Genomic DNA, 24,570 nt, shown 5'->3' with positions numbered 1-24,570 from the left:
GGGGACGGAAAAAGTGCAGCATTGCACATGGAAGTGCACGATCGTCGCACACACAGCAACCGAGATCACACGCGCTTACACGTGTGCGGCGAGGGAAAGGATAAAAATCCTATTAGCATACAATCCAAACATGCCGCGTCCGGGGTCAGGGAGTGCACCGAAACGGAAAGGTAACCACCCTATTCCTAGAAGCAGCCCGGATGGGGACGCGTGAATAAATATAGAAAGGACAGGACATGATTTATGACTGCTCGCCTTAATTACAACCGTCGACCGTCGCTCGACGTCGACCAATATTGCCAATAATCGGAACGGAACGCATTCAATTATGCTCGATCGGTACCGTCTCGGGCGGACGAACATTCCGATGCAGAACGAGAGCACATCAATTGCTTGGACAACGCATCATCACACGGACCACGCACGGTAAACATTTGGTGCGAAGATTTATTGGCAAAGTCCTCGATCGGCGAGCGATCCGGTATCTGGTTCGGTATGGGAAGCTGCGCACGTTCGCACACCCGGTCCCGGAATGTGCTGCCAGTGAGGGGCTCGGGGGGGTGGGTTGGCTTTCCATCAGGGAGAGCTGGAGTACAATGGCCGATGCTGGAAGGAATGCCTTGCTGTACGCCACCAACCCCGCCCGGTCATGATGGTGATGGAATTAAATTAACCGTGTAAAATTCATCCACAACCAAAACCGATCGGTGGCGGTGGCGATCGTGTACGTTTGCAGGCTGCTGGCAATTTATTGCGCCTCCCCGACCGCGGTGGCCAAAACTGGACTGCAACGAAGGGGTGGAAGACTGATTCAATTCCGCCTCGAAACGGATCCACCGTGCGGCCCCGCGGAATGGCATGCCATTGGCGCGGGGAGCGAAAAGAGGGAGAATTAACCTGAGCAAACTAAGGGAACGAAAGAAAAACACTACATGAACATGTACAGCATCCGTTTCTGGATATCAGGGCCGTTTCCGTTGGTGCCATGCACTGCGCCGGGGACAATTCTTCCCGCCGGAAAACAGACACGGTGGAAAGGTGAAAAAGAGAAAAGTGTTGGTACACAGTAGGTGCAAGAAATGAGCTCCCGAAGGGTTTCGCCGGGAAACCGAGTTGAACCGAGGTGGTGGTTCATTAAAAACGGGGCTGGTGTCATTTTGGCCCCTTCGGCACGGGGACCATAAATTTTGTACGCGCCTATAGACGTTCCGTACATTTCATCGGATGCTGATTACACACACACACACACACACACACACACATACACACTCGAAAAATATCCAACACAACTCGTTGTTCCAGTGGCGGAAGAGAACGAAAGCTGTACCACCCAAATCAGCGACACTGGACGTAGGAATGGAAGAGGAAAATAGAATGGCCACACCACGGTCGCACAATTAACGAGTACTACACCCATTTCACCGCCGAGTCCAAACTTACCGCCGTTCCCTCGCCCGAATCGCACCCGCAACCCGGTGGTAGGCGTTGATAAAAAGGGCCATAATTCATTAAATGTGCAACTTTTCCATCCCGCTTTTCCTGCGGGGGATGGTGGCTGGGTTCGGACTGGAAGGGGTTCACGGCACGCAAAATGCAATCATGGACCCACGGTTGCCTTTTCGTTCATTACGCCCCGATCGCGGGAGTGCGCGCTGCTTTCGAGATATCGGGAGTTACGATGCCCTCCGGGAGGGTTCCAATTCCCATCGCACTGGAAAAAGGATGGAAAAGCTCCATTTCTAGATTCCCAGCGCTACCGGGAGTTCTAGACTAAGCAGGGAGGCTCGGCCCAACATGGAGGTTCAAACTCGCAAACCAAAACAGTCTTATTTCTCATTTGCTGCATTCCATAAATCAGTGAGATCTTCATTCTTCGTACTTATTTCTACTTGATGTTCTTATTTATTCTCAAAAAGGGCTTCAAATACTGGAAACTGTTCAATTAATTTGAGTACGCTTACCGTATTCAGCTTTAACTAAATAGAATTCAGAAAGAGACTTTGTTGTTTAAATATTTGTTCGCAAGCTTCTTCATCATCGTCAGCGAAGATTTTAGTGCTAACATTAAATTCAATTACTCCTAGAGAATTTGACTTTCTTAACTTCTCGATTTTCCCAAATAAAAAACTAATATCTTGTAAAATGTTAGTAGGTTTCACTATGCAAACTAGACAAACATTATGATTTGTCAACGAATTCTTGTCTAGTAAAGAGAACTAACGTAATAGTGTGATAGGAAAAAGAACTAAAGTAATAGTGTGATAGAGATTTGTTGAACACACTAAGTGTGCAATAATGTAAAATCAACATCAATCACACGTGTTTCATTTATTTAAATGAGCGTTCAGCAACATCCCATCTGCCTTCGAGCTTCCACATTGCACAGTTGGATACAACGTCCTGGAAGGAATTTCTCCATTATATCCTTGCCATCGACCGGCACACGATCCTAGCACGTACTTTTGACATTAATCCTTAATGTAAGAATTTTAATTGTCACAGAATGCGTTAAAACCCGTGTTGATGGATTGCACTATTACAATGCGTTTGATACACATAAATAACGCCTCGACGTCGCACGAATCGGCCCCAGACTCAGAGGTCCTCCCCGCCCGTGTTTTAAGCGACGAGACGCACCAACTCGTCACTACATAAAAATACCGGCAGCAAAACTGCTCGCCGCCATTATCAGTGGCAGCATGGTATGCTTACAATTTTCTGCCATGTTAATCGCGCACGAACATCGTCTCCAATACCCGGGCGGGACAAGTTTTCAGCTCGGGGCCGGGGTTCGGGCGTCTGTTTGACGTGTGTCGTCGCAGTGCGTCCTTGTATGATCGAGGCGGGTTTCTTGATTTGTGTATCCATGCGTTGTTGGTCCATGCTTTGCTCCGGAAAAGGACTTTTTCTCGCCTTTTTTCTGGAGCAGGGGTTGGTTTGTGTCAACCTTTCGTCAAAGTTGGACCAACTGTTGCCCAGTTATGACCGCGACGGGGGTTTGCCTTTTGAGGACATACCACTTTGATGAATGCGGTTCATATGCTCCGTCGGTTCGCGGTAGACGACAAGAGACGTGATTGATCTTCGGCACATGGCACAAAGACCCGTCGCGTTGCATCTTCGCCAATTAGTCGGAATGAATAATTCTTCGCTATTTTTCATCATCCAAGCGACCATTTGCGCCGATTCGGTGAGTGCCAAAGTGCTCGCCCAGGGGGGGGAAGTTCTCAAAAGATTAGAACCTCGAAATGGCTTCATTTCGTTCCATTAGCGGGAGAGAGGGGTCGTAAATTTACCCCGTATCTCGCCTACCAACCAACGGTCGGGGCACCGTACGAGCTGATTAGAAGTCGTAAGATCATTAACCTTCTCGCCGGGATAGCTGCTGGCCGCCCCGGGAGAAATCGAGGAAAGCCGCAAGACATGTTCTACACGGAAAACCGGAGAGGCATGAAGAATTCTAATGAAATCTCCTAACAAACGATAGGCCCGTTTTATGGTAATCTACTTGACAAACAAACAGAGCCCCAGACGGTGCACAGATCCCTCCGCTCCGAGACTTGGCGTGGCTGTAAAAGGCTGCTCGGCCATGTCTCGGGAGGTCCCCGGCTCACTGACGGCTCACGGATGGGCGAATGTTCGCTGTCGTACATACTCGTGACAGAAATAAAATTGCAATAAAAACTTGAACCTCTCCACCACCGTTGCCGTTGCCGTTCCCGGGACGTGTGGTGGACTCTGCTCTGCTCGCCTTTTTTTCTGACTGAGCTTGCCTTCCGAACTCCGGGCCTCCCGGGAGTCCAAGGGATCGAGTTTCTTTTCAAGGGTGGCAAACTTGCAGCAGCATTGTACCTGCTGTATCGCCGATCGAATAAGAGATCGAGACGCGACCGGCATGCGCACTCGTTGCCGAACCCGGTGGCAATTAATTACCAATTCATTTAATTTATTATTAAAAATGAATTCATCGCTTCTTACCGGTACGACCAATTACGATCGGCGCGAAGGCGCTTATCCTGGGTGATCCCGTCAGTCACGCCGGATAATACGCTCCCTCTGCCTATAGGCGAGGCTCGGCTTACTGTATTTCTACCGACTTTCCTACCGCTTACCTTCAGAACTCCTAACCGTTACGGTACCGATTCGTTACGATCGTATAATGAGCTACTTTTTTCCCCGATCCGGTGGCTCAAGTGAGGGACTTAAAGCAATGTCTTTCCCTCTCCCGTGATTTGTTCCTGCAGAACAAAGCCGACTCATCGCATTTTACGATCGATAAGCGATCGTTAGTGACGACAGAATTTATGGCGGGGTCTTTGGAATCAAACGGGTGGCAAAATGTGGAAGGCAACTAATTCCTACCACGAATCGACGAATCTTTCAGGGGCGGCAGGTGAAATGGCGCTGAGTGTTCTGTGCCGTTCCCGTTGTTGGCCGTTTTGCATAGCGTGATTTATGCCCGGGCTTCATTGAGACACTGATCAGCATTACGATTCTTCCCGGAGGGGGTAGTAAAACCTTAACGAATGGATTTTTCGAAACTCCTTCACCCCGGTTACGGAGCGTGCGATCGTAAACTGTGGGTTTGGCGTTAGTTTCAGGGTCGATTTCAAAGTATTTCTCGTACTCCCAAGGTTTTGGCGTTCGATGTGACGGATGTTCTAATAGTGTGTAAAATATCTACCCCTTTGAAAAAAATCAAATTAATCACTTGAATCACGTGTTGAAAAGTCCAAGACACAGGTAAAGATCGGCCAAAACCGATGAATTGCAATGCCGTCCACGTAGAAACCGGTTGGTGATAAATAACCACCCGTTTGACACTTCACCTCACCGTTCAAGGAAAACGTGGCGTCGTAAAAGCATCAGAAACTTAAGGTTAAGTGGCTGAATGTTTTACACTCTCCATCATTTGTTTGTTTGTTTGTTTGTTTGTTTGTAAGCTCATCCTCATGATCCTTCAAGGTCTGTAAATCGAAACACCTCGGGTCAGAGTTTCCGTCACGGGCGATATCTGTAACGAGTGGATGATCCTGGAGTGAGGATCACATTTCCATCGGGTCTTCGTTCCACGTACCTGCCTGATGGGCATGGGGTACCTGTTGCGACCGTAAGCTGTGTAGCGGCTACCGTCGCCCCGGGTGCGTCCTTCGCCACGGGGTTTGGTAGCCGACCGGGAAAATGAGTGAACATAAATCACATCCCATTTCACGCATCCTAAAATTGGATCATATTTCTCGACCCTCGGTGGTAGCTCCGAGTGAGCTCCGGCAGGGGATGTGCATCCCGTTTGTGTGCTTCCCGGGTTGTTCCTTCTAGACGCTAGAACGTTGCCGCACCCCGAAGGGATAAGGTGTGAAAAGCTATCCGCTTGTGTGTTTGTCCGGCGTCGCGCCGTCGTTTGTTTAACCGACAACTGCAGACAACTTGCCTCAATACGGGATCCACTCCGTTCGGTTCGGTCCGCCGTGGAAGGTAACCGAAGGCGTGTGCTAATGATCAAGCCGACTGAGTGGGTGATAAGTGCTGCAATGATTCACGGTCGATTGGCTCCGATCGTATCCTATTAAGGCGACCTTCGGCGACGACCGTGGGCGTTCTGCGAGTCCGTCAGGTTCTAGTGCCGAACTGCAGCCGGCAGAGACTTTAGAATGGATCAACTTCTACGACCAGGATGTCCGTGAAGGCTGGCGTGGCAGGGCTGGGTTGGTGAAGGTGCTCGCGGACTAGGAGGATTTTCGCAGATGGACGAAGGACAGAAATAAAGCACAACAAACAGGCAGAATGTCAGGCTTCAGCAAATACCACCGGACCCCAGGACCAGATTATTGATTCTTTCCGCTGGCCAGCGACGCACGCGCTTGGATGGATGTGTTTAAGTTTGAGCGCGGTGTTGTGGACCTCAGCGTACGTTCCAGATAATTGATAGCCAAGGCCGGGCGACGATGAAGTTGACGTTCGGCTGTCGCACCGTTCGCGGAGAGTTTTGTCTTAAACTCTTCATTAATTCTACTCGCGTCGGAATTCAGCGCCGAGACAACGCAGCGAGTACCATCGACGTGCGGCCATTATCGTTAGCAGCGGCAGCAATGTGTGGACAGCTCTATCGACTAAGGGAACCTGGCAAAGGGCTGCGGAATCTCGCGCCACGAACTGGACTAGACTCTTCGCAAATATCGACGAGCCGTGCTAATCGGGATCGATGTCATGTTTCTGGTGCCAAGGGTCTCCAGAAGCTGAGCTCTTTTGCTGCGGAGTCTATCTATCCATCCGTCCATCCATCCAGACACAAAAACATGCAACTCTATTCGAAGAGGAACAACATAAAAATTCAACTCCAAAGCGCCCCTGCCCTGTCTGCTGTTTGATAAAGTGGATGGGCACTTTGGATGTTCGGAGAATTAGTGTCTCCCGGGGAACAGAAGTCAACGTCGCGCGCTATAAAAAAAGATGACAGATTAATTTACTCGTGTTTTATCCGTAAAGACCAACCGTGCTCGGGTATTGGGAGGATAAGGCAAAGAATAACGACTAGCCCGACGGGTAGACGTAATAAATTGGGTTCTGGAAGATCGGTCGACAGTTTGACTGTTGTCGGCTAGAAATTCTACAGAAAGGATAGCTGGTCGAACTTCCAACAGTGCTTCATACGAGTGACATCAACCGACCTTGATGCTTATCAATCTTTTATCCGACGTTCTCGAACAGCTTCACCGTATCGGTGAATGTGTGTGTGTGCGAGTGTATCTATGCCGATCTGTCAAACATGCGTTACCTCTAAAACGAGCATTCCGCTTTGCCGCAGCATCGCGACAAAGTTCACCGGCTGAATCCTGAGATTTCTGACGAAACGGGAGTTTTGAGGTCGAATGCATGAAAAGTCAACCATTTCTTACACAATCCCGTTACAGATTGTTCTGTGTGCGGTGTGCGTTTCTTGAACGGTCCCGCCCGATGGACCTCTTCCCACCCGGTCTTGGATCTTTTGTTTCGTTATTTATTGCCATTGCTTACCCGGGGGCCCTACTTTCTGGAAGACCAAATGTGTGTATATGTGTCTCGTTCTCGCACGAGTTCGGACGTCTTATGGCCATTGATGTTACGGTCCATGTTCACCTTTCGCGGTATCTGATTTTGGAGTTTGGGTTTTCGTCCGTTTCTCCGTCAGTTTTGATTATGATCCCCATCGACGATTGGTTGTTTTACCCCGCTCGCCTCGCTATGGAGAGCAAACAAAAGCGTCGTCGTGGCAATGATCATGATCATGGTCATCATTAGTATAGCCGGAATGATCATCAGTAACATGATCTCCAATCGTTTGCGCTTGGAATGAAGGCATCACATGCCATTGGAAGTCGTTTCGGTTTGATTGCAACGGCCACAGGTTCCCTGGAGTCCACACGATTGACAGAACGGTTCTTTTGGGAAGACCATAACCGAAAAGAGTGAGAAACAAAAAAACAATCACCGTTCCGTTCTGCTGGAGATCTCCAAATTACCCTAAAAACCACAAACACCCGGTCGTTGAACCGGCTTCCCAAGGGTGTGAAGTGTCTCACTTGAGACAACCCGACACGCGAATACACGCGTGTTCGTTACACTTCAAAGTGGACAGCTCAATCGATATGCTTTGAGCATTCCCGAGCTCTGCGTCTTGTCGTCGTCAGGGTTCTCGTTCTTCCGAGTTCCACCAAGCGAACAGGTTAGACGAACCTATAGTCCCTGCTCCAGTCCGGACCGGCCTTCAATCCTTCAGCGAGCCAATACACTGATGACAGTGCACGTTCCGGCTTCGCCGGCTACCATTGGGTTCAGTGTCCCTGCCGACGGACAGTAATTTTCTACCTCTCGCTGCGCGTTCTCTCAAGATCGATAAAGAAGCGTCCCAGTATCGGCGCTGGGTGCTTGAGTTCTTGCCTTTTTTTTCTTTAGCCCCGTTAAACCCTTTTAACTTTCTGCCAGTCAGGTCTTCCACCCGAGGGCGCTAAGGGGCGAAGGCAAGGGTGCAAGTAGTTATGATTACACTTATTGCATCATATCTTGCGTTGCCCACCGCTCCGTCGCCATCGTCGTGTAACTCCCGGTTACACAACAACATCACAATGCCGCTTCGTTTCGGTCCGCGAAACCCGTTGCACCGAGCTGCACCCGGTTCTTCCCGGGTGTCGCTGCCGTTCTAACCCACCCTTCGCTGTTCTATTCTCGTTGCGCCTCCGGTTTCTCGCTTGGGACAAAAACATCATCATAATATCATCGGAAGGTAATCGATGTAGTCTTCCCGTCTTTCGCGAAGCCAAAGTCGCAGGAAATGCCTCGAGCCAAGAGGTCACTGTCCCTCCCCCCTCCGACATCGGTGGCCGCTTTGTCGTCGCCGGCCGTATGTTTCGTTTTCACCGCCGTCGTGCTGGCGAGGTTGGTCCATCTTTGGGCCAACCGCGGCGTCCTGCATCCCCAATCTCGGCATCCGATCCGAAGGAAGATGCACCGAACCCGTTAATCCAAGGGGTGAGCAGCGGAACGCAGTTCGGGGAGCAGCCCTGGGCATGATGTATGGGAATCTTTATCTCTCTCTTTCTTCTCTCGCTCTCTCCGCTCGGTGCTGCTCTTGGAACTTCATCATTTTTAGATTAGATCAAACCCTTGCTAGCCATCGCGAACTTCCACGTAGTCCCTGAACTCCTCCAACTCTTCCGCCTGCTCCATGAGAGAAGCGGACGCTCCGTAAAAGGGTAGCGTTACGTTTCACCACGCCGAAGATGTGACTACTCGCGGCACGTCCCGAGTGGTTAGTTGTAATTTTTGTTTATCAACCGAACTCACGAGAATCCCGAGTAATGCAAATCCCGCGTCCTGCAGCATCCAACGGGTAAGGAATAGCACGCCGGAACTAAGAGCAATACAACACGCCTTACACAACACATTCTCCTGTACTTCCTTTGCAGCTTGATTCGCCCACTTCAGCAAGATGATAGTCATTGCAGCGATGAGTTGAAAGAATTGTCTCTGCCTGAAAGCCCCCCCTCCGACGAAGCGAAGGGGCGGACTACGATCAAATCAATTTGTCACGAAAAAGGGTTCGTTGCTTGCCACGGCAGAGGAGAAGACTCCAATTTGGAACTCGACGGACGGTGCCGGTCGTCGTAACGGTGTTGTACCATCGGTGTTCCAGGTGAAACTGGACCATCTCGCCGGGTGCGGTGCCAAGCCGAAGAGGACAATGTGCAAAATAGCGAACTGAGGTACAGAAGAACAACCATTGCGACGAAGAAGGCCACACGACCAGAAGCAAATGACGGAGCAGATTCTGAGCGTGCCCGGATCGCGATCGCCCCGTCGTTTGCCTGTGAACCAGGAAGTGAACCCTACGGTTTATGAGGTGTATGGGAGGGTGGGAGAAGAAAAATTGATCCATCTTCCAGTGCTCTACCGCTGCACGGACGGATGCTTGGGTCAGCAGCGTCGGTATGGAACGGTTTTCGCGTTTTGTAGGATCAGTCTTACGATCACGTAAAGGTCGTCGCAAGGGCCCAACTAGTTACCGCCGATAGCCTCGTGCACCCGTTTGTCATTCTAGCATGCTTTTTGTATCACCGTATCTGGTTGGATTGTCCCAGGCGCTTCTTCCCTAATCTAGAAGAAAATAACCCCAGAACTCAGAAATGGTTGAGAATACCGTTTTTCTAACAAACTGAAGATGCACTTAAGTTAAAAGGCCGTCAAAAATGTTCCCCCACCCTCACGGACCCCTTCCGTTAGTTCAGTTTTGTTTTGCACTTCTTGCAAAAAGGAAGATTAACTTCACGACTAGAGCAATGGCGTGCGCCGTCAGGAGTGCAGCGGGTGAAGCGATGACCCGCGAGTAACATAATGATTACAATACAAAACAACCGAATGACGTGATCATCTCGGCGGGCTTTGCCGATGCCATCCGTGGTCCGATTTCCGCCGTGGTCCGATCGTGATCTTGAACCAACACGAAGGGAAGGGCTCGCTTCGGCCTGAGGAGGAGTGTTTGAGTGCCGCTGCCCCCTAGAATAGGGTGAACTAATTTATATAATTTCGCTTCGATTTGTCTGACGGTTTTTAATGTTTCGTTCTCGTTTCTTTTACTCGTTTTTGTTTTGTTCTCCTCGCTCCCGTCGTCTGTCTGCGTGTGCTTTTATTTCAATTTGTGTCTAGGGCCGGCTTAAGGGGGTCTGTGCTTGGTCTGCTGCAGCATCTCAACCTCCACCGGAGTTGGCCACCCCTTTGCCGGAACGGGGTCTGTGAGCGATCGTTCCCACTGATACCGTGGAACGAGCTGCTGCTGCTGCTTGCGGTCGATCGGTGTAAAAACCCCCTCGCACATCCCCTCCACCCACCCCGTGAAGCAAAGGGCGTAGAAGCACACGTCCGGACTAGTTGCGTCGGAATGGGGCGCGGATTTGTGCTAGATTTGTAGGCTTATGTTTCGTTTTTTTATACTTCTTAACGTTTTCGTTGCCCTCTCTCTTTATTTTTAGTTTAGGTACGAGCAAATTCTAACGGGATCGGCAGTGGCGTAGGGTCCCGTGGCGGAATATCGGGCCCATCTCCTGGAGGGTAGAAGAGACTTGCCTCGTTCGTTACCACACTACACATTCCCCGAGCCGTTTGGGATGATCCATTGTGTTTAAACCGTGCTTCCCGATGCACCAGCACGCTTCACTCCGAGTGGATATGAGAGCGCATATCTTTGTCCGAGGCAAACAAAAAGTAGGGCTCCTGTTCAGCATGTGAACTTGAGATAAAGTAGCGAGCATCTTCATTATAAAACATGACCCAAAACCGGGTGTCGATCGGAACACCGTGCGATGCTGAATAGCGTACCCCTAAACGTTCTTCTTATGCAATGCTTTATTGGGTCAACAAAGCAAATACTTCATTTCCTACCTCATGTTTTATTGCAGCATGGCATGGTAAATTATACTCCATCTACAGACCACCATATCAATGGCATCGTTTGTTATAAACAGTCTTCAACCTGGCGGTAAAGGTTATTTTATTGCCCATGTACCATTGCATGTTAGGAGCGGAAATGGTTTCCCGATTTAATAACTGGTAAACGCCATCCGATACAATCCGATGTTTAATGCTAGAATGATCGGTCGTGTAAAGGAAGATACGTGGCACAAGAGAAGCCGTCTCATTTAAATACGTGCATAAAATTTATGTAGCAATTATTCGCTCCGTCATGGATAGCATAGTATTCCCCCTTCTCCAACAGGACAATCCATCGTGTTTATGTGGACAGTGGTGAGCGAGGGGATCACCCGAGCGACCGGTAGAACATCGGATCGCTCTTATGCTATAACCATGTTACACAAGCCGAGCCAACATATTAACAAGCAATGCGACAATGAAAGGTTAATGCAAATTTATTAAATCCGACAAACGATGGAGACGATGTCGCGCAGGGTTGCGCAAGGCGGGGAGGATGTTGAATCGAAGCTCACTGCTCGACACCCTCCTCCAGGGCAGGTTCAAATTAATATGACTCGGTCGGGCGAGGTTTTCATGTTTCAAGAAGCAGGCATGCGCCCTTCCGTGGCAAGTGGATGCGATGCCTTCACGGCAAGTGTAACAAACGCGGGAAGGACAGGCGACAGTAGAGAGAAAAAAACAGACATTGAAACATAAAATCAACACTAATTGTCTGAATGCAGGGCACTCCGGGAACGGGGTGTGGGTTTTTTGCAGGAATAAAGGAACTCCTATGCAGCCCTCCCGTAATGTTTGCGTTGATGTAAAGGAAATGGGAACAAACTGGTGAAATAACAAGAGCCGAGAATGGGGAAAAAACACTAAAACAATATGCACAAACTTCTACCCAGCGGGTCTAAAACCCACCTCAGGTTACACGGGCACTGACAGGCTACAATGGCCTCGTTTCCGCTCCCCGAGGACCCTTCGCACCCGATTGTTCCAGAAGAGCCGGGAACGACGAAGACGTTGGCGACAACGACGACCACGGCGACGAACCTGCCGTTTGCTTGTCATTCGATTCCTCGTCTCACACCCAGCGCGACGAATGCGCACTGCACTGTATATAGCGTGTGCATCCATCCGCGGGCCGGCACACGGCGCAGAATGTTGCTTGTTTTAAGATCGTTTTAATTGCGGCTGTAAATCAGTTACAGGCAGCCGTAATTACTACCCCGTTCACCCCGTGTTGCGTCCTGCCGTTCCGCCCTTTGCGAATGGCACCATCTCCGGCTTGGGTGACGTTTGGCTCGTGTTTTCCGCCGACACTCGCTACCCTTTCAAGCGGGGAACGTGCAGAAAACCCAGCGCAAGGTGAATTTTGAGCTTTAAAATACCCATAAAAGTGACACTACACGATAGGCTATTTCCGAACTCAAAATTCCGCCATTCAACCACCGATCGACGGTTGGTGGAGGGCACTCATGAAGGGTTGAAGATTCCCCTTAGCGGGTTTTTTTTCCATACAAGGACCAATGATTTAGGCGCAAAAATGCACAACTTTTCTCGTGCTATGCAGAGAGTGAACGGTAGTATGTTTCTAAATGCCTAAAGAAAGCATTCGTCAATAAAAACAACAATGCATGCAATCAAACTCAAAGGATTGAGTATTTTGTATTAACGTTAGAGTGGAGCTAGGAAATAGATAAATTAAAAATAAAAACAAACATTTTGTAAAAGCAACTGTTTACATAATTTTGAAAAACAGTTAAATAGAACCGCTAATAAACAAACAAACTGTATTGGAGTAACGCAACAAATCTAACAGAATTAGATAGCAAAATAACAAGATTTTACGCAGTTTTTCACTTGAAAAACGAAGTATTGCAAAGAGAAAAATAATATATAGAAAGCAATCGTTAACAGAATTGATTAAACACAAGATAATAGATCCTTCTTGAAAACATATTTGAAACATTTCATTGTTGGGCAAGATAAAGAACAATCCAACTAATTCATCATGATATTGGGAATAAATTTTACGAACAGATAAGTTAACAAATAATGCTGAAACGAAACGAATATTTTTAAAAGGACATTATCTAATCGAAAAAAAACTTCCTTTTGTCCAAAGCTTCTTTAAAAGCTGTGTTCTTAAAATTTCTGATTCTGACAAGATGTATCGAATTGAACGTCAAAAGGCCATCAATCCATCCCGGAGGCCCTCAACACAAGAGTACGAACGGGTGTTCGGATGGAAGCGTGCGGGCGCAAAATGATACTGAAGCTAACTGCAGTTTTAGCGGACCCGGACTGGAATCTAACATGGCAAAACTAGATTCCTACGCCACGGCCTACGGATACGGCCGTCCAAGGTTGGCCGAGGTGGCCGGTTCTATCAAGAAAGGCAGAAACAACCAAACTTGATTCCCGGGCAGGGCGAGCATTAGAGTGGCCGGCCGTGCCTAGAGGATGCAAGAACAGTTAGACGGCGGCTCGTAGGAAATATGAATGCTAATTTTCTCACAACCCCTCCCCCTCGCCGGGCAGGCGGACCGAGGCCGCGTGCCATTCGGCTATTACGCCACCAGGGGGGGGGTTCCAGAATCCGAGGCGAGGAGCATAAAACGCACGACCACGACGGCCTGATAATGGCTTAAGGATACGAGAAGGTCGTTCGTTTACCTTCTGCCCTAGCAGGCACGCGTTTTTCGCGAATCCCTCTCGCGGACACACGATCGAGACGGTTTGCATCCACCATAGGTGTGTGTGTGTATGGGACGTGTCGTGCACGATCATCATCCTCCCGTACGTGTTCTCTCCGCCCGATCGCGATCACCTTCTTCTTTCGCTTTTCTGCGTAAGTGATGGCGATAAGAAGACGGATGACGATCGGTTCGAGTGGTGGAGGTAAAGTGATACCGATGCTGCCGTTGCTGCCGCTGCTTTTGCTGCGTGCTCATCCATCTCGAATCATCAAGCTCATGTTTAATGTATAGCCAAACATATGTTTATTCATATTGGATCAGAACAATCTCTATCAGAGCCTTCACGTTGATCCTCGCGCGAACAGGCGGCCCAAGACCAGGCCGTAAGACCTGTGTTCGCTATCTTTCGCATTCTCTTGTTTCTGCATCCCTGCACCACCCCTCCTCCAACGGTCACCTCATCCGGTATCTAGGATCGACCTGTCTGCGGACCACTGAGGTCTATTAAAATTATATGTGTTTATAAATATTTGCTTCCTTTGCCTTTGCGGATGCCTTGATCGCTCCGCGCACAGACTTCGGGTCGGGTAAGAGGATCTCAGAACTAGGCAGGGGCCAGAAATAAGTTCTCGCCGTTCCCGCAGTGTTCTGTTTTCCGCGCGTGATTGTTTCCTGAGCCTTCGATCGCCTCCTTTGGAGCAGCTGGTTTCGCCCGGCTTCAAGGGTTGCACTCGAAATTCTTCGACGTTCTTCGAGCAACTCCCTAAACAACACACACACACACATTCTTCGGCAGGCCGCGCAATCGCAATCTATTCTCCCCGCCGTGCCCACCTTCACCTTCCCGCCAGTTTCCGACGCCTTATCTCGCCCGATGGATCTCTTATAAATAAATGATTTAAACGAAGCGAGAATTTCATTTTCCTTATCAGTTAACAGAATCTGGTAAAGGCGGTGTACCGACCGCCAGAAAAGGGGGTTCACAATTACCGCGCGAGGAACCACGCGAGGAACCTCGCGAGGAACCGCGCTCTGGTATCCCCAGGACGAACGGAGCCGGAGACGGAGACGGTGTTGGAAAATCCCAACCACCAACTTCGCCTCGGAGGAACGTGCGGAGGAAGAAAACGCCGAAAACCCGCGAACCGATCGAGGAACCGAAGAGGCCAGCACAAGTGGTCAGATTTTGCTTCCACCACCGCCACCATCACCTCCAATACCAACCCTCTCTCTAGGTCCAGCTGAAGGCTTCCGACTCCCGGCATGATTTAGTGTGACGGCGGGAGTCGGTCGGTTTGCGGCATGTTATGAGGTTGTTTGCATAGAGCGTTTAAGTGGATGCAATCGTGTGCAGCCATTAATTAAAGCAATTTAACACCTTCGCCCCGCGGGCCGGCCAGCTGCTGCCTGCTTTACTCTGCCCCACTCGGCGGAACGGAAAGGAGGAACTCCTGGACCGACGGGGTGAAACAACGACGAAGGGGGTTAAGGTCAGTAGACTTTTCGGAAGCCATCGCGCGCCAATAAGAGCTTATTAAGTCCTCCCAAAGGGTGTATGCACCGCCGTGCCATCGTTATTGATTCTAGTGATCACTTATCGAAACCCGAGGGCGATTATGCAGTTGGCTGCTCGTTGTCGCTCGCTTCAAACCTCTAGTACTGGAGTGTTTCAACGGAAAACCCCGTAGTTGGAGGTAATGAGTAGGGGGGAAATTCGAATAATTTACTTTTCCACTTCCACGGGCAACGACAACGATGAGTTTGATCTTCGGTTGTTTTCCGTCGAGTCATCCCCGGTGCGTTCCGCTGTGCGTTGCATTTGAAGAACGTTAGGATTTTCCTAACGATCATCATGCAGAATCGACAGATCGTTCAACCCCCCGTCAATTGATTCGGAAGAACTTCCCGAGGAAATGTGCGGGCACTTAAGCCATCACCGCCGTCGAAATGATGAGTTGGCGAACCGTCTCCGTCGAGGTTGTCATCGGAGAGTGTTCGAAAAAACAAACAGGAGGAATAAAAAACCACACCACACCACACCGCATTCTTTGCAGACTTTGACGAACATCGATCGGATTCAACGACCCGGAGGCTTTCTTTCCATAGCCGCACCCCAGATGCCGGATGTGCCGAGGAACACGGAAGATCGACAGGAGGAACATAAGAGAGAGAGAAACAAAGCAACACAATCAACACACACACACACTCGAGGACAAATAACAAAAAAAGGACGATCGGAACAAAATATCGAAACGACGACAATTGTTGTCTGCCTGGCCCCGGCCGGACGACGTGATGATGACATGCTGCGGACAGTTCTGCGAACGGAGAGGTGAGCCGCTTCATAATTATCATGTTTCGTATGTCCGTTTGTCGCTGCACTTGCGCGGAAGGTGCTGTCGTTATGTTTTACGCCGAGTTGTTTCATTTTGCTTTGCAAACGACAACTGACCAGCAAGCGGGTTCATCATTTTTCGCTTCTTAAATTGTTTTACAAGGCAGTGTAGGGTAACGTGGAGTAATTTTACACCGTTTTTAAGTGATTTCAAATGAAACTAACTGTGTACGCAAAAAACCTGAAAATAATTCCTCTTTGCTCCATGTGAAGAATATTTTAAACAAGTAGCTTCACATCATGCATAAGAAGATAGTGGAAGATAAATTAAACTTTTTGGTTGGAGTGCTTCAAGATCTCAACAAGCAAAACCAAATCATTATAGATGTTTTGTTTTTTTTAATTTGTTCTAAGGACCAAGTCTAAGCGGCGATATAATATTTCGGTTTCGGTTTTCCGTATATTACTATTTATATCGAAGACACTTAGAGAAACTTTTAACAAACTATGACGTTGTCAGTTTGGTTTCTACTAAATAGTGCTAAAGTACTAATGCAACTCTTTCGCAAATATTGTTTTTGTATATTTCCACTTATAATTGGTTTCATTTTATGGAAGATTTATGATGTATTATTTTAGTCTACTAAATGTTGTTTAGTAGCCTTTTTTATGTTCTATATCTGCACCAAGTATGGTTCAAACTGACCGGAAACTTAAAGAATGTCGGCTTATAAATTTAATGTTTCTGTAATGTTTATACAAAACACAGTTTTATTTTGAAACTTAGTTTTCGTGTAACATATACACATTTACGCTCGTGTCATGCATGAAAGTAAGCATATTGCCTCTCAAACGGATTTACCTCACGTTCCCCTGATTTGAGCCTCGACTAGAATTTTGTGGTTTTGTGAGACACCATTTTTGATGAAACAATATTTGCTCAAGTAATGAGGTTGGTACTGGATGTAATTTAACAACACCGCCGGCTCATCGTTGTGGAAAGCGCTTATAGGCTGTCATAAACGTTTATCCCTGCGAACCCCTCCCCAACCCCGCCCAACCAAGCGCAATGCGTTGCCACAAACGACAACAGGAAATTACTCCGGAGCTATTTCCGATTTGCCTTGCCAACCCGTTGTTGTCGTTGTTGTAGTCTGTGGTGGTAGTGATGGTGTTTGATTGAACCCACAACCCGCGCGGTTTGGCTGGCGGCCATCATTGGGTTTTTCCTCTTCCCGCTATTCTATTCTTGCGTGAAGCGTTTTTTCCCGCGCACTTTATTTTTCTTCTTTACTTTACGACAACCGGTAGAGGAAACAGGAAACACCTTCGCCCCCTGGCGTCTTGCACGTTCGTTCGCTCGCTCGGTTCGCCGCCTCAATCTCATCCCGTGACGCCGATTTCGATGATGGCGACGTCGAGTGGAGTCAAATCGCCTGTGCAGTGATCGATCGAGCCAGGTGACAACGAGCATTCCTCGTGCCAAAAGGGGGACAAAAGTCGATAAACTTCTCGCGAACTTCTCGTACCCTTCCTTCCTTTGCGCCGTTCCGTGGTCGTTCCCATTTTGAGCACGCGGTAAACATCCCCCATTTCCAGGCATTCCCGACGATTCGGCGACCTGATACCGCCGCCGGATGGGCATTTCACCACCGGCTTATCGGCTGGATTACCGAACCCGGTCCGAATTCCCGGAAAATCCCGTTATTTTGCCACATTTTCCACCATCTGCGCCGGGCGGTGGTGGGATTGTGCGTCCAGCCGAACAACGTCCGATGACGCCAGCAGAGGCCGCGGCATTTGCGTTCGTCACCAGCAACCCAATCCCGTGTGTGTGGACTTTGACGATTACGTAAAGCCGCGCCGAGACCTTCGAGCCTGTGTGTGTTTGTTCAGTTGGTTCGGTTGGTGATCTGCCATGTTTGTGTTTCTGCACGCACGCACGCACACACACACCGGGCTAGAAGCTGGTGCGGATGCGTCGAGCTGTGAATGTTTAATTAATGTTGCCAACACATGTGTGTTGCCGCGGAGACAGAAGAGACTTAAATGCCGCATCAAGACATTTCGTTCGTTCGCTTCCTTCGCGGGGATGGCTCGGGTGGGTGGTACATTTTTCACGGCCTCAAACAGGACGCTGCGCCCAAAAAAGCAGCTTGTAATTTATGCGCCTGCCTGCCCGTACGGTATGGTAATGCCAGTGATTGTCTTCCGCGCAAGCTAACCCGACCGAAACACCACGAAACAAGCATCGGTCGCATCTGCTACAGCAGAAGATCACAATCCGATGCTGCACATCTGCAGAAGTCTGGCAAAAGCAGCAAGAAAACTGACTTCCCTTCAAAACCCACAATGATGCAACCATCTCGTTCGTCTGAGATACAAAATCAGCCCGCCTCGTCAGCAAATCGCCGCCTGCTCGTCGCGTCGTTCGCCATGTCCGAACCGGTCCGTTTCCTTCCACCATCCACAGGGAGAGAGAGAGAGAGAGCGGGTGTCGAGGAATGTTTCACTCTGGAAGCGGGCGGGAATTGAGTCCAAACGTGCGCACACGAAAGCACCGTTGTTTCGCGTTCCGTCCATTCCGCCGACGGTGGAGATTTTAGGTTTCTCGCCCCTTTTATTTTTGTTTTTTCGCGCACCGCCGAGAAGATTATCTTACCTTACCTTACCCCCTGCGTGGTGCCGAAATGGAATCGAGGGAGAGGAAATAAATATACAACACACAAACATCGGCCGACCCCGCAAACCACAGCCGATGCCGAAAAACCACCACCGAACCAAAGCAAAACCCCACAGTGTGAGATCATTCGGCCGGCGCTGCGATAATCGCGAACGCAACTCTTTTCTACCGAAACCGGCATGATGGCGCACAACGCGGTGTACGTCATCGGTGTGTGTGTTTGTCGATCGGCCGATGTTGCCATCCAAATAAAACATTCAAATCATGCACGGCTTTGAGTGCGCGCCCGTTCTACTTAGCGGTCGCGCGCCCCCTTAGATCTATCGCTTTTTATTGCAGTTTACCGTTGAATGGCGATGCCTTTTCAAAACAACAACACACTCGGCAGAGCAAACAACCGTTTAACTGATCGCGGACAATCGCCAAATTATGTCAAACAATGGGTCCTTTCCGTGGGGGTCGCCGGAAAGATTGCTTGCTTTCGGGAGGGGGCTTTTAACTACAGTATGAAAAAATAATGCTTTCTTTGGTAGTTCATTTCTCTGCAGGGCGTTTTGTGAAAAAGGCAATCGTGAAAAGGTGTTTTTAAAACAGCTGCTCCTCTGCCTTCCGAAGCTCGGAACGAGCCCAAGGTAACGACAAACCGTGCACAATTAGGTAATATGCAAACTCACCAGCGGCGTCGTCGGGTTCGTGCTTTTAAAAACTGCACTCAAACGCCCCCGCCCCGACCCAGAATGCAGTGAGAGGTTTTATTAGATGATTAACGTACGTGGTACGTGGGAGCCATGGGAAATTAGTTAAACGCACACCGGCGCACATGTGGCCACGAGGGATGAATTGGAAAAAAAACACACCTAAAACGGGTCAAGTCAGCGCTCCTCCATGTTTGTTTCTTTCGTGTAGTAGTATTGCATTGAGTGGTCGAAGGTGCACCGCCTGTCCGGTCAATCCGATGCACGCCTGCGATCATGTGAAATCGGGTCGGTTCAAATATCAAATCCGTACTGTTTTTATTTTCCGCATAGTCACCCCGGGCACTCGGTTGCAGTTCCGTCCGTGCAAAGCAAACGTCCCCAACGTGGAAGGCGCCATCATAAACCAGACACACTTACCCACACACAAACACCTCGGCTCGCAACGACAACCTTGGGCTACACCTACTTCGTGCAAGTCGCTGCAACGGTAAGCGGTAAACCTTTATGGAGAGATCGGTCGCTGCTAGGCTGCCGGAGATCGAGGAAACAAGCCAAGTTTTTAACCGGTTTCTGCGGGTTCGTTTTAAAACCGAAATGCGAATACCCGGTGGGTTGCATTGATCGAGTAGATTTGCGATTGTTTTGACTGCACCGAAGTGAAAAAAGAACGGGCCCGAGAGAGGTCCCAGTGTCTCTGTACCGCCTGCTATGTGGCGACTTCCTTTCGATTATTTTTTGCACTTTTCTTCGATGCATTTTTTTTCATCTTTTTTCTTACAGTTTGCAATTTTGTTCCTTTGCATAACTCTCACGCACGCGCAAACCACACCCAACTAATTTGTTGTATGTAAATAATACCCCCACGAGGACACCCGAAACCCGACGAGAAGCCCAACGAACCTCAGGCTTCGAGCGAAAACAAAAGACTTCAACGCCTGCACCCGGGAGCGTGTTAGAACGAAAGCGGTCCAAAAATGTAAGCGACGAACCCCATGTCGCCGAACAAATAGCACGTTTTGTTCGGTGTATTTTTTTTTTTTGTTGTTTTGCTGACTTTTGCCTTAGTTTGTTGCTGCAGTTTTTTTGTAGTTCGGTAGTTTTTGTTCTTATATTGTTTGTTTTCTTTTGCAGTAAAAGTATTTTTCGTTTGTTGGCCCCCCATGGGAGATCGCAATCCGTGCTCACGAACCTGCATTGCCGCACGATCTTCCGAGGTGGGAGGGGGTGGGAGTGTCGGGCGTGTCACCCGGACAGCGGGACCAGGCCACCGAAAAAAAAAACCCTGACGAAGAAATTCAACACGCCGTCACGATTTTCCACCGCGCGCGAAAGGCTCCGGAACGGACGAATTATTCCCCCTTGGCTCACGAGGAGGTGAGGGGAAAATGGAAAAATGTACAAAACTTGCCCGTTCCCGTCACCAGGGTCGAGGAATTAATCAGGTTTCTTATTATTTGTATCTCCTTTCGCTCGTTTCGTTTATCCCTTTCTTGCTGGCGGGATGAAGAACGGCGTTTTTCTTTGCCCTCTCGGGAGCATGGAACGTTGAACGTTTATTCCCCCTGCGGTACGAGGTATTACTCAACTCCCAGACTGCCGGACCGCAACGAGGTGCGAGGTCGTATGGGACTTTTTAACCTCTCGTGCGCTTACTTTTACTTTGCTTCACTTTACTCAACACGCCGCGTGGGGAACGGAAGGCCAGGGCGAGGGACGGCGGGGAACCTCTGCAAATGTACGAACCACACCCAGGCAAAAGTTTCACTTTTATGCTACCACCCCGAAACAGCACCCCGCCTTGGGTGGACGCTTGTCGGTCCGTTTAAGGCTGTGGTCCGCGTATTCAAATGTCCTCCCGCGGACATTTACCAGCAGGCGGGTACGGACCCCTTCCAGCATCACCGCCATCGCGTGGTAATATGCTGGATTTCATGCTCCAATCACACACTCAAACACACATACACGCTCAGCGCCACATGATCTAGCCGCAGTGCAGTAAATTGCATGATTGGAGAAGCGTGAGTGAAATATCACCACCTCGCGAGCAGCATAAGCTGTCCCGGACACGCTTTGCCTATGCCTTTGCTCTGATTATAACTTTAATTTCGCGGCGCACTGCGTTAACAAGTTCATTTGCCAACGCGAGCGATATGCAACGCCCGTCGACGGACATGAGCCACCTTCGTGATGATGATCCCGTCCCTCCCTCTTCCCCGTGTGTGACGAATGGGAATGAGTTTATCATTGCAGATGATGGCGTGGCCAACCGAGAGCACAACCGGTATGGCATTGCGCCCTCGAACGGTGAACTCGCGCGTGCGCGCACGCCGGCACGTTTCAGAAGCCTAGAACCTGGAGGCATTCCGCTTCCTTGACCCGGTGCCATTTGGAACGGGTTTAATGCGAGCCAAGTACCGAAAAGATCAAAGAACGAGCCATAAACTGTCTCAAATCACATCAGCTACAACTTGTAAGGGTATACATTTGTTTTGTGTTTGTAAAATGTGCAACTACTGCCCTAAGAACACCTTCAAACCGAGTGCCAAAGCATACTTAAATGCATATCTTATTTTAATATTTCCTTCAAATCCTTATTCTCAAACCTTAACTGATACAGTTAAGATACTTGAGTATATTCATTGCTAAATGATCATATATGTTTACATTTTGCAAATTAGTACTGGAAAATTGAAAAAAAAACTGTAATATTCAAACTCGAATTGCAAGTAACCCAAATGAAGCCCTATTTTTTAAACAATTTGTTATAAAATGCTGTCAATCATTTACAACATAATGTGATTTCTATTTTTTGTTATTTGAAGTTATTTTTTTGTAACCGATATTATTTATGTAACATTATTGGAAAACACTTAATTTAAGTTTCTTCCACTAAACGTAATTAAAAGTAGTAAAAAAAGTGTACACCGCGGTACTTAACGACATGCACAAAATTAGCAATATCCCATAAACATGTAACACGTTTAAAGGTAAATTGGCTATGCATTTAAAAGTTCCAATTGCACCGCATGTGCAAGCATGTGATTGCTGGAACATAATTAGATTTCTTTTTATATTTGTATTTCTAACAGCCTTGTATCATTATGCGGTTTCAAAGACACGTGCTTTGAAGAGCTAAATTTATTTGTACTTTCGGTATTCTTGGCACATAAACGGTACATAATCCCATAACCAACAGGTCTTTTGGTGCCCTTCTATTTCTTGGCGTTTCCACTGCTCTCCAACATCGAAACAAAACGAAGATTAGAAGATTTCATAACTAAAAACCAAATGTTCCCCAAATTACCATCTGCCTGATGTTTGTATAATTCGATTATTCGGTGTATTCTGTTCTTTTCCAGCCTTGGTTCACCTTGGGCAAAGGTTCGCTTCACTTCCTTGCCCTGTGTTGTTCAACCCGCTCCGGGGTTTGATTTTTCTGTTTTTGTTGCCAAACGAATAGACGAACAATGGAGTTCTCCCTCCGCCCGATCTCCTCCAAGCGGATGGATGTGGAGCGCGATCGCGATCGCAACTACGATCGTCCCAAGCGCCGCTTTTCTTTGCATCTTTGCGCGAACTGGAGTTGTTTCATCTTCATCACCGTACGGAAGCAGAAGAGCCAAACGGCAGAATCTCCGCGATCAAATCTAGGGAGCCCCCGGATCGATGGCGTTTGAAAACGATGTGTTAAAAAAGGAAAATCTACTTACCCAATATTGATGAATGTTTTCTAAGCGCATGCATCTGAAAAAGTGGAGAAAATGAGAGATGTAAGAAACGTGACGAAGGTAAGGTAACAGTCCGTTATCGTGGGTGCATCTTCGAACCGGCCGTTGCATAAGCGAACGGGCAGGGAAGGGGGCGAGAAAAGAATAGATGACATCACACCTGCAACTGCGAGGCAATAGGAGGTGCCCAGAAAAAAAAAGACACATTTACCCGTTGGGAAGAAGCGAGGCTTTCCTCGTCTCGTTGCGGAGGAAATCGACACTAATATGGTAATGAACGATGCACGTACGGTGGCCGGTAACGAGCCGAACAGTAGTGGAAACCCTACCCAGCTACCTGTTAATTAATATGCACTTATTGTCATCAGCCCGGACCGGGTGGTTGGGCACGTACATGTGCGACGATTTATGTGTGTGTGTGCTCATCCGGTAGCGGGGTGTTGCATTAACTCTGGCCGTTCCTCGTGAACAGAACGCGAAACGGAAAAGCGTCCGCTGCGACCGGGTGTCATCAGGTGCTGTGTTGACAAAACCCAGGTGCCCCCTGTCCAGGTACCCAATCAGCCACCTTTCGAGCTCCGTTAGGGTCGTGTCATCACGCACGTGAACCCTTTTGGTCTCGGAGGTTGTGAGACATTTCAAAAAAGCAGCGCCCGCCCGTCGGAAGCCACTCGTTGGAAGCCACGGTCAACGGCGTATTGTATTGTAAATTTATGGAGACGCAAGCCCTCAAGACGTGCGCTCCTCTCGAGGAGCATACCGAAATGTATTCCGCTCACATCCGTCCGTCCCTTGCTTACGCGTCGAAGTATGAAGCCACCGGGACCGGGGTCGAATCATCGAGTTAAAAATAGCGTGTCCGTCAAGTGGTCGATGGTGGGTTCTATTTTCAAAGAACTTAAACCAACGCTGAAAAAGTGCTTCCCCCGGTGCACAGCGGCTCAGAAACCGGTCATTTGGTTTGACATTTCATAAAACCAAGTTTCGAAATCTTTCTTTCTTTAAGAAAGAAAAATCGTTGGAAAAGGAATGTTCTGAATATTATTCATTTTTATCTATGAATGCAGGAGATAAAGTTTTTCAAAGAAGTCCAAAGGGAAATGGTGTCATTTTTTTCAGATATTTTCTTTCGCTTTGATCTTATATTTACAACCGTTAGAAAGACATTTGAACTTGTTAAAAAAATAGGAAAAAAGTTATGTTATGGAAACAATATCAAATCAAAATTAAAACATGTGAGGTTGTTTCATCGTTTTCAATTATGATCGTTGATGTATTTCTACATTGAGCTATCCATTGTAGAAATAAGGTACCTTAGAATTAAGTTAGTTACAGAATATTTAAACCGAGGAGTCAACAGTTAGTGAATCGTTATGGCTTCATAAAAAAGGGGTCCGTTACATTTAATCTAAAAATTTGTAAACAACGCTAAGTTTTATTAAATACAGAATAAAACTGTGTGAACATTTCTAAATGA

The 24,570-nt window shown here is 48.3% G+C and overlaps 1 protein-coding gene across 1 annotated transcript in view; it reads right to left on the bottom strand.

Annotated features, from left to right (window-relative positions):
• Nucleotides 1–23,109, bottom strand: part of LOC131266082 (uncharacterized) — a 127,344-nt gene extending 104,235 nt beyond the window's left edge. Inside the window, exon 1 of the mRNA XM_058268435.1 lies at nucleotides 23,076–23,109. Within this exon, the coding sequence (XP_058124418.1) occupies nucleotides 23,076–23,109 (34 nt within the window). The remainder of the gene's footprint in view (nucleotides 1–23,075) is intronic.
• Between the last annotated feature and the right edge of the window lie 1,461 nt (nucleotides 23,110–24,570).

This window comes from Anopheles coustani, chromosome 2 (assembly GCF_943734705.1).
Source record: "Anopheles coustani chromosome 2, idAnoCousDA_361_x.2, whole genome shotgun sequence".
In the NCBI taxonomy this organism is placed as follows: domain Eukaryota; kingdom Metazoa; phylum Arthropoda; class Insecta; order Diptera; family Culicidae; genus Anopheles; species Anopheles coustani.
Note: the sequence above shows the minus strand (reverse complement) of the source record. Positions and strands in the feature narration are given on the sequence as shown.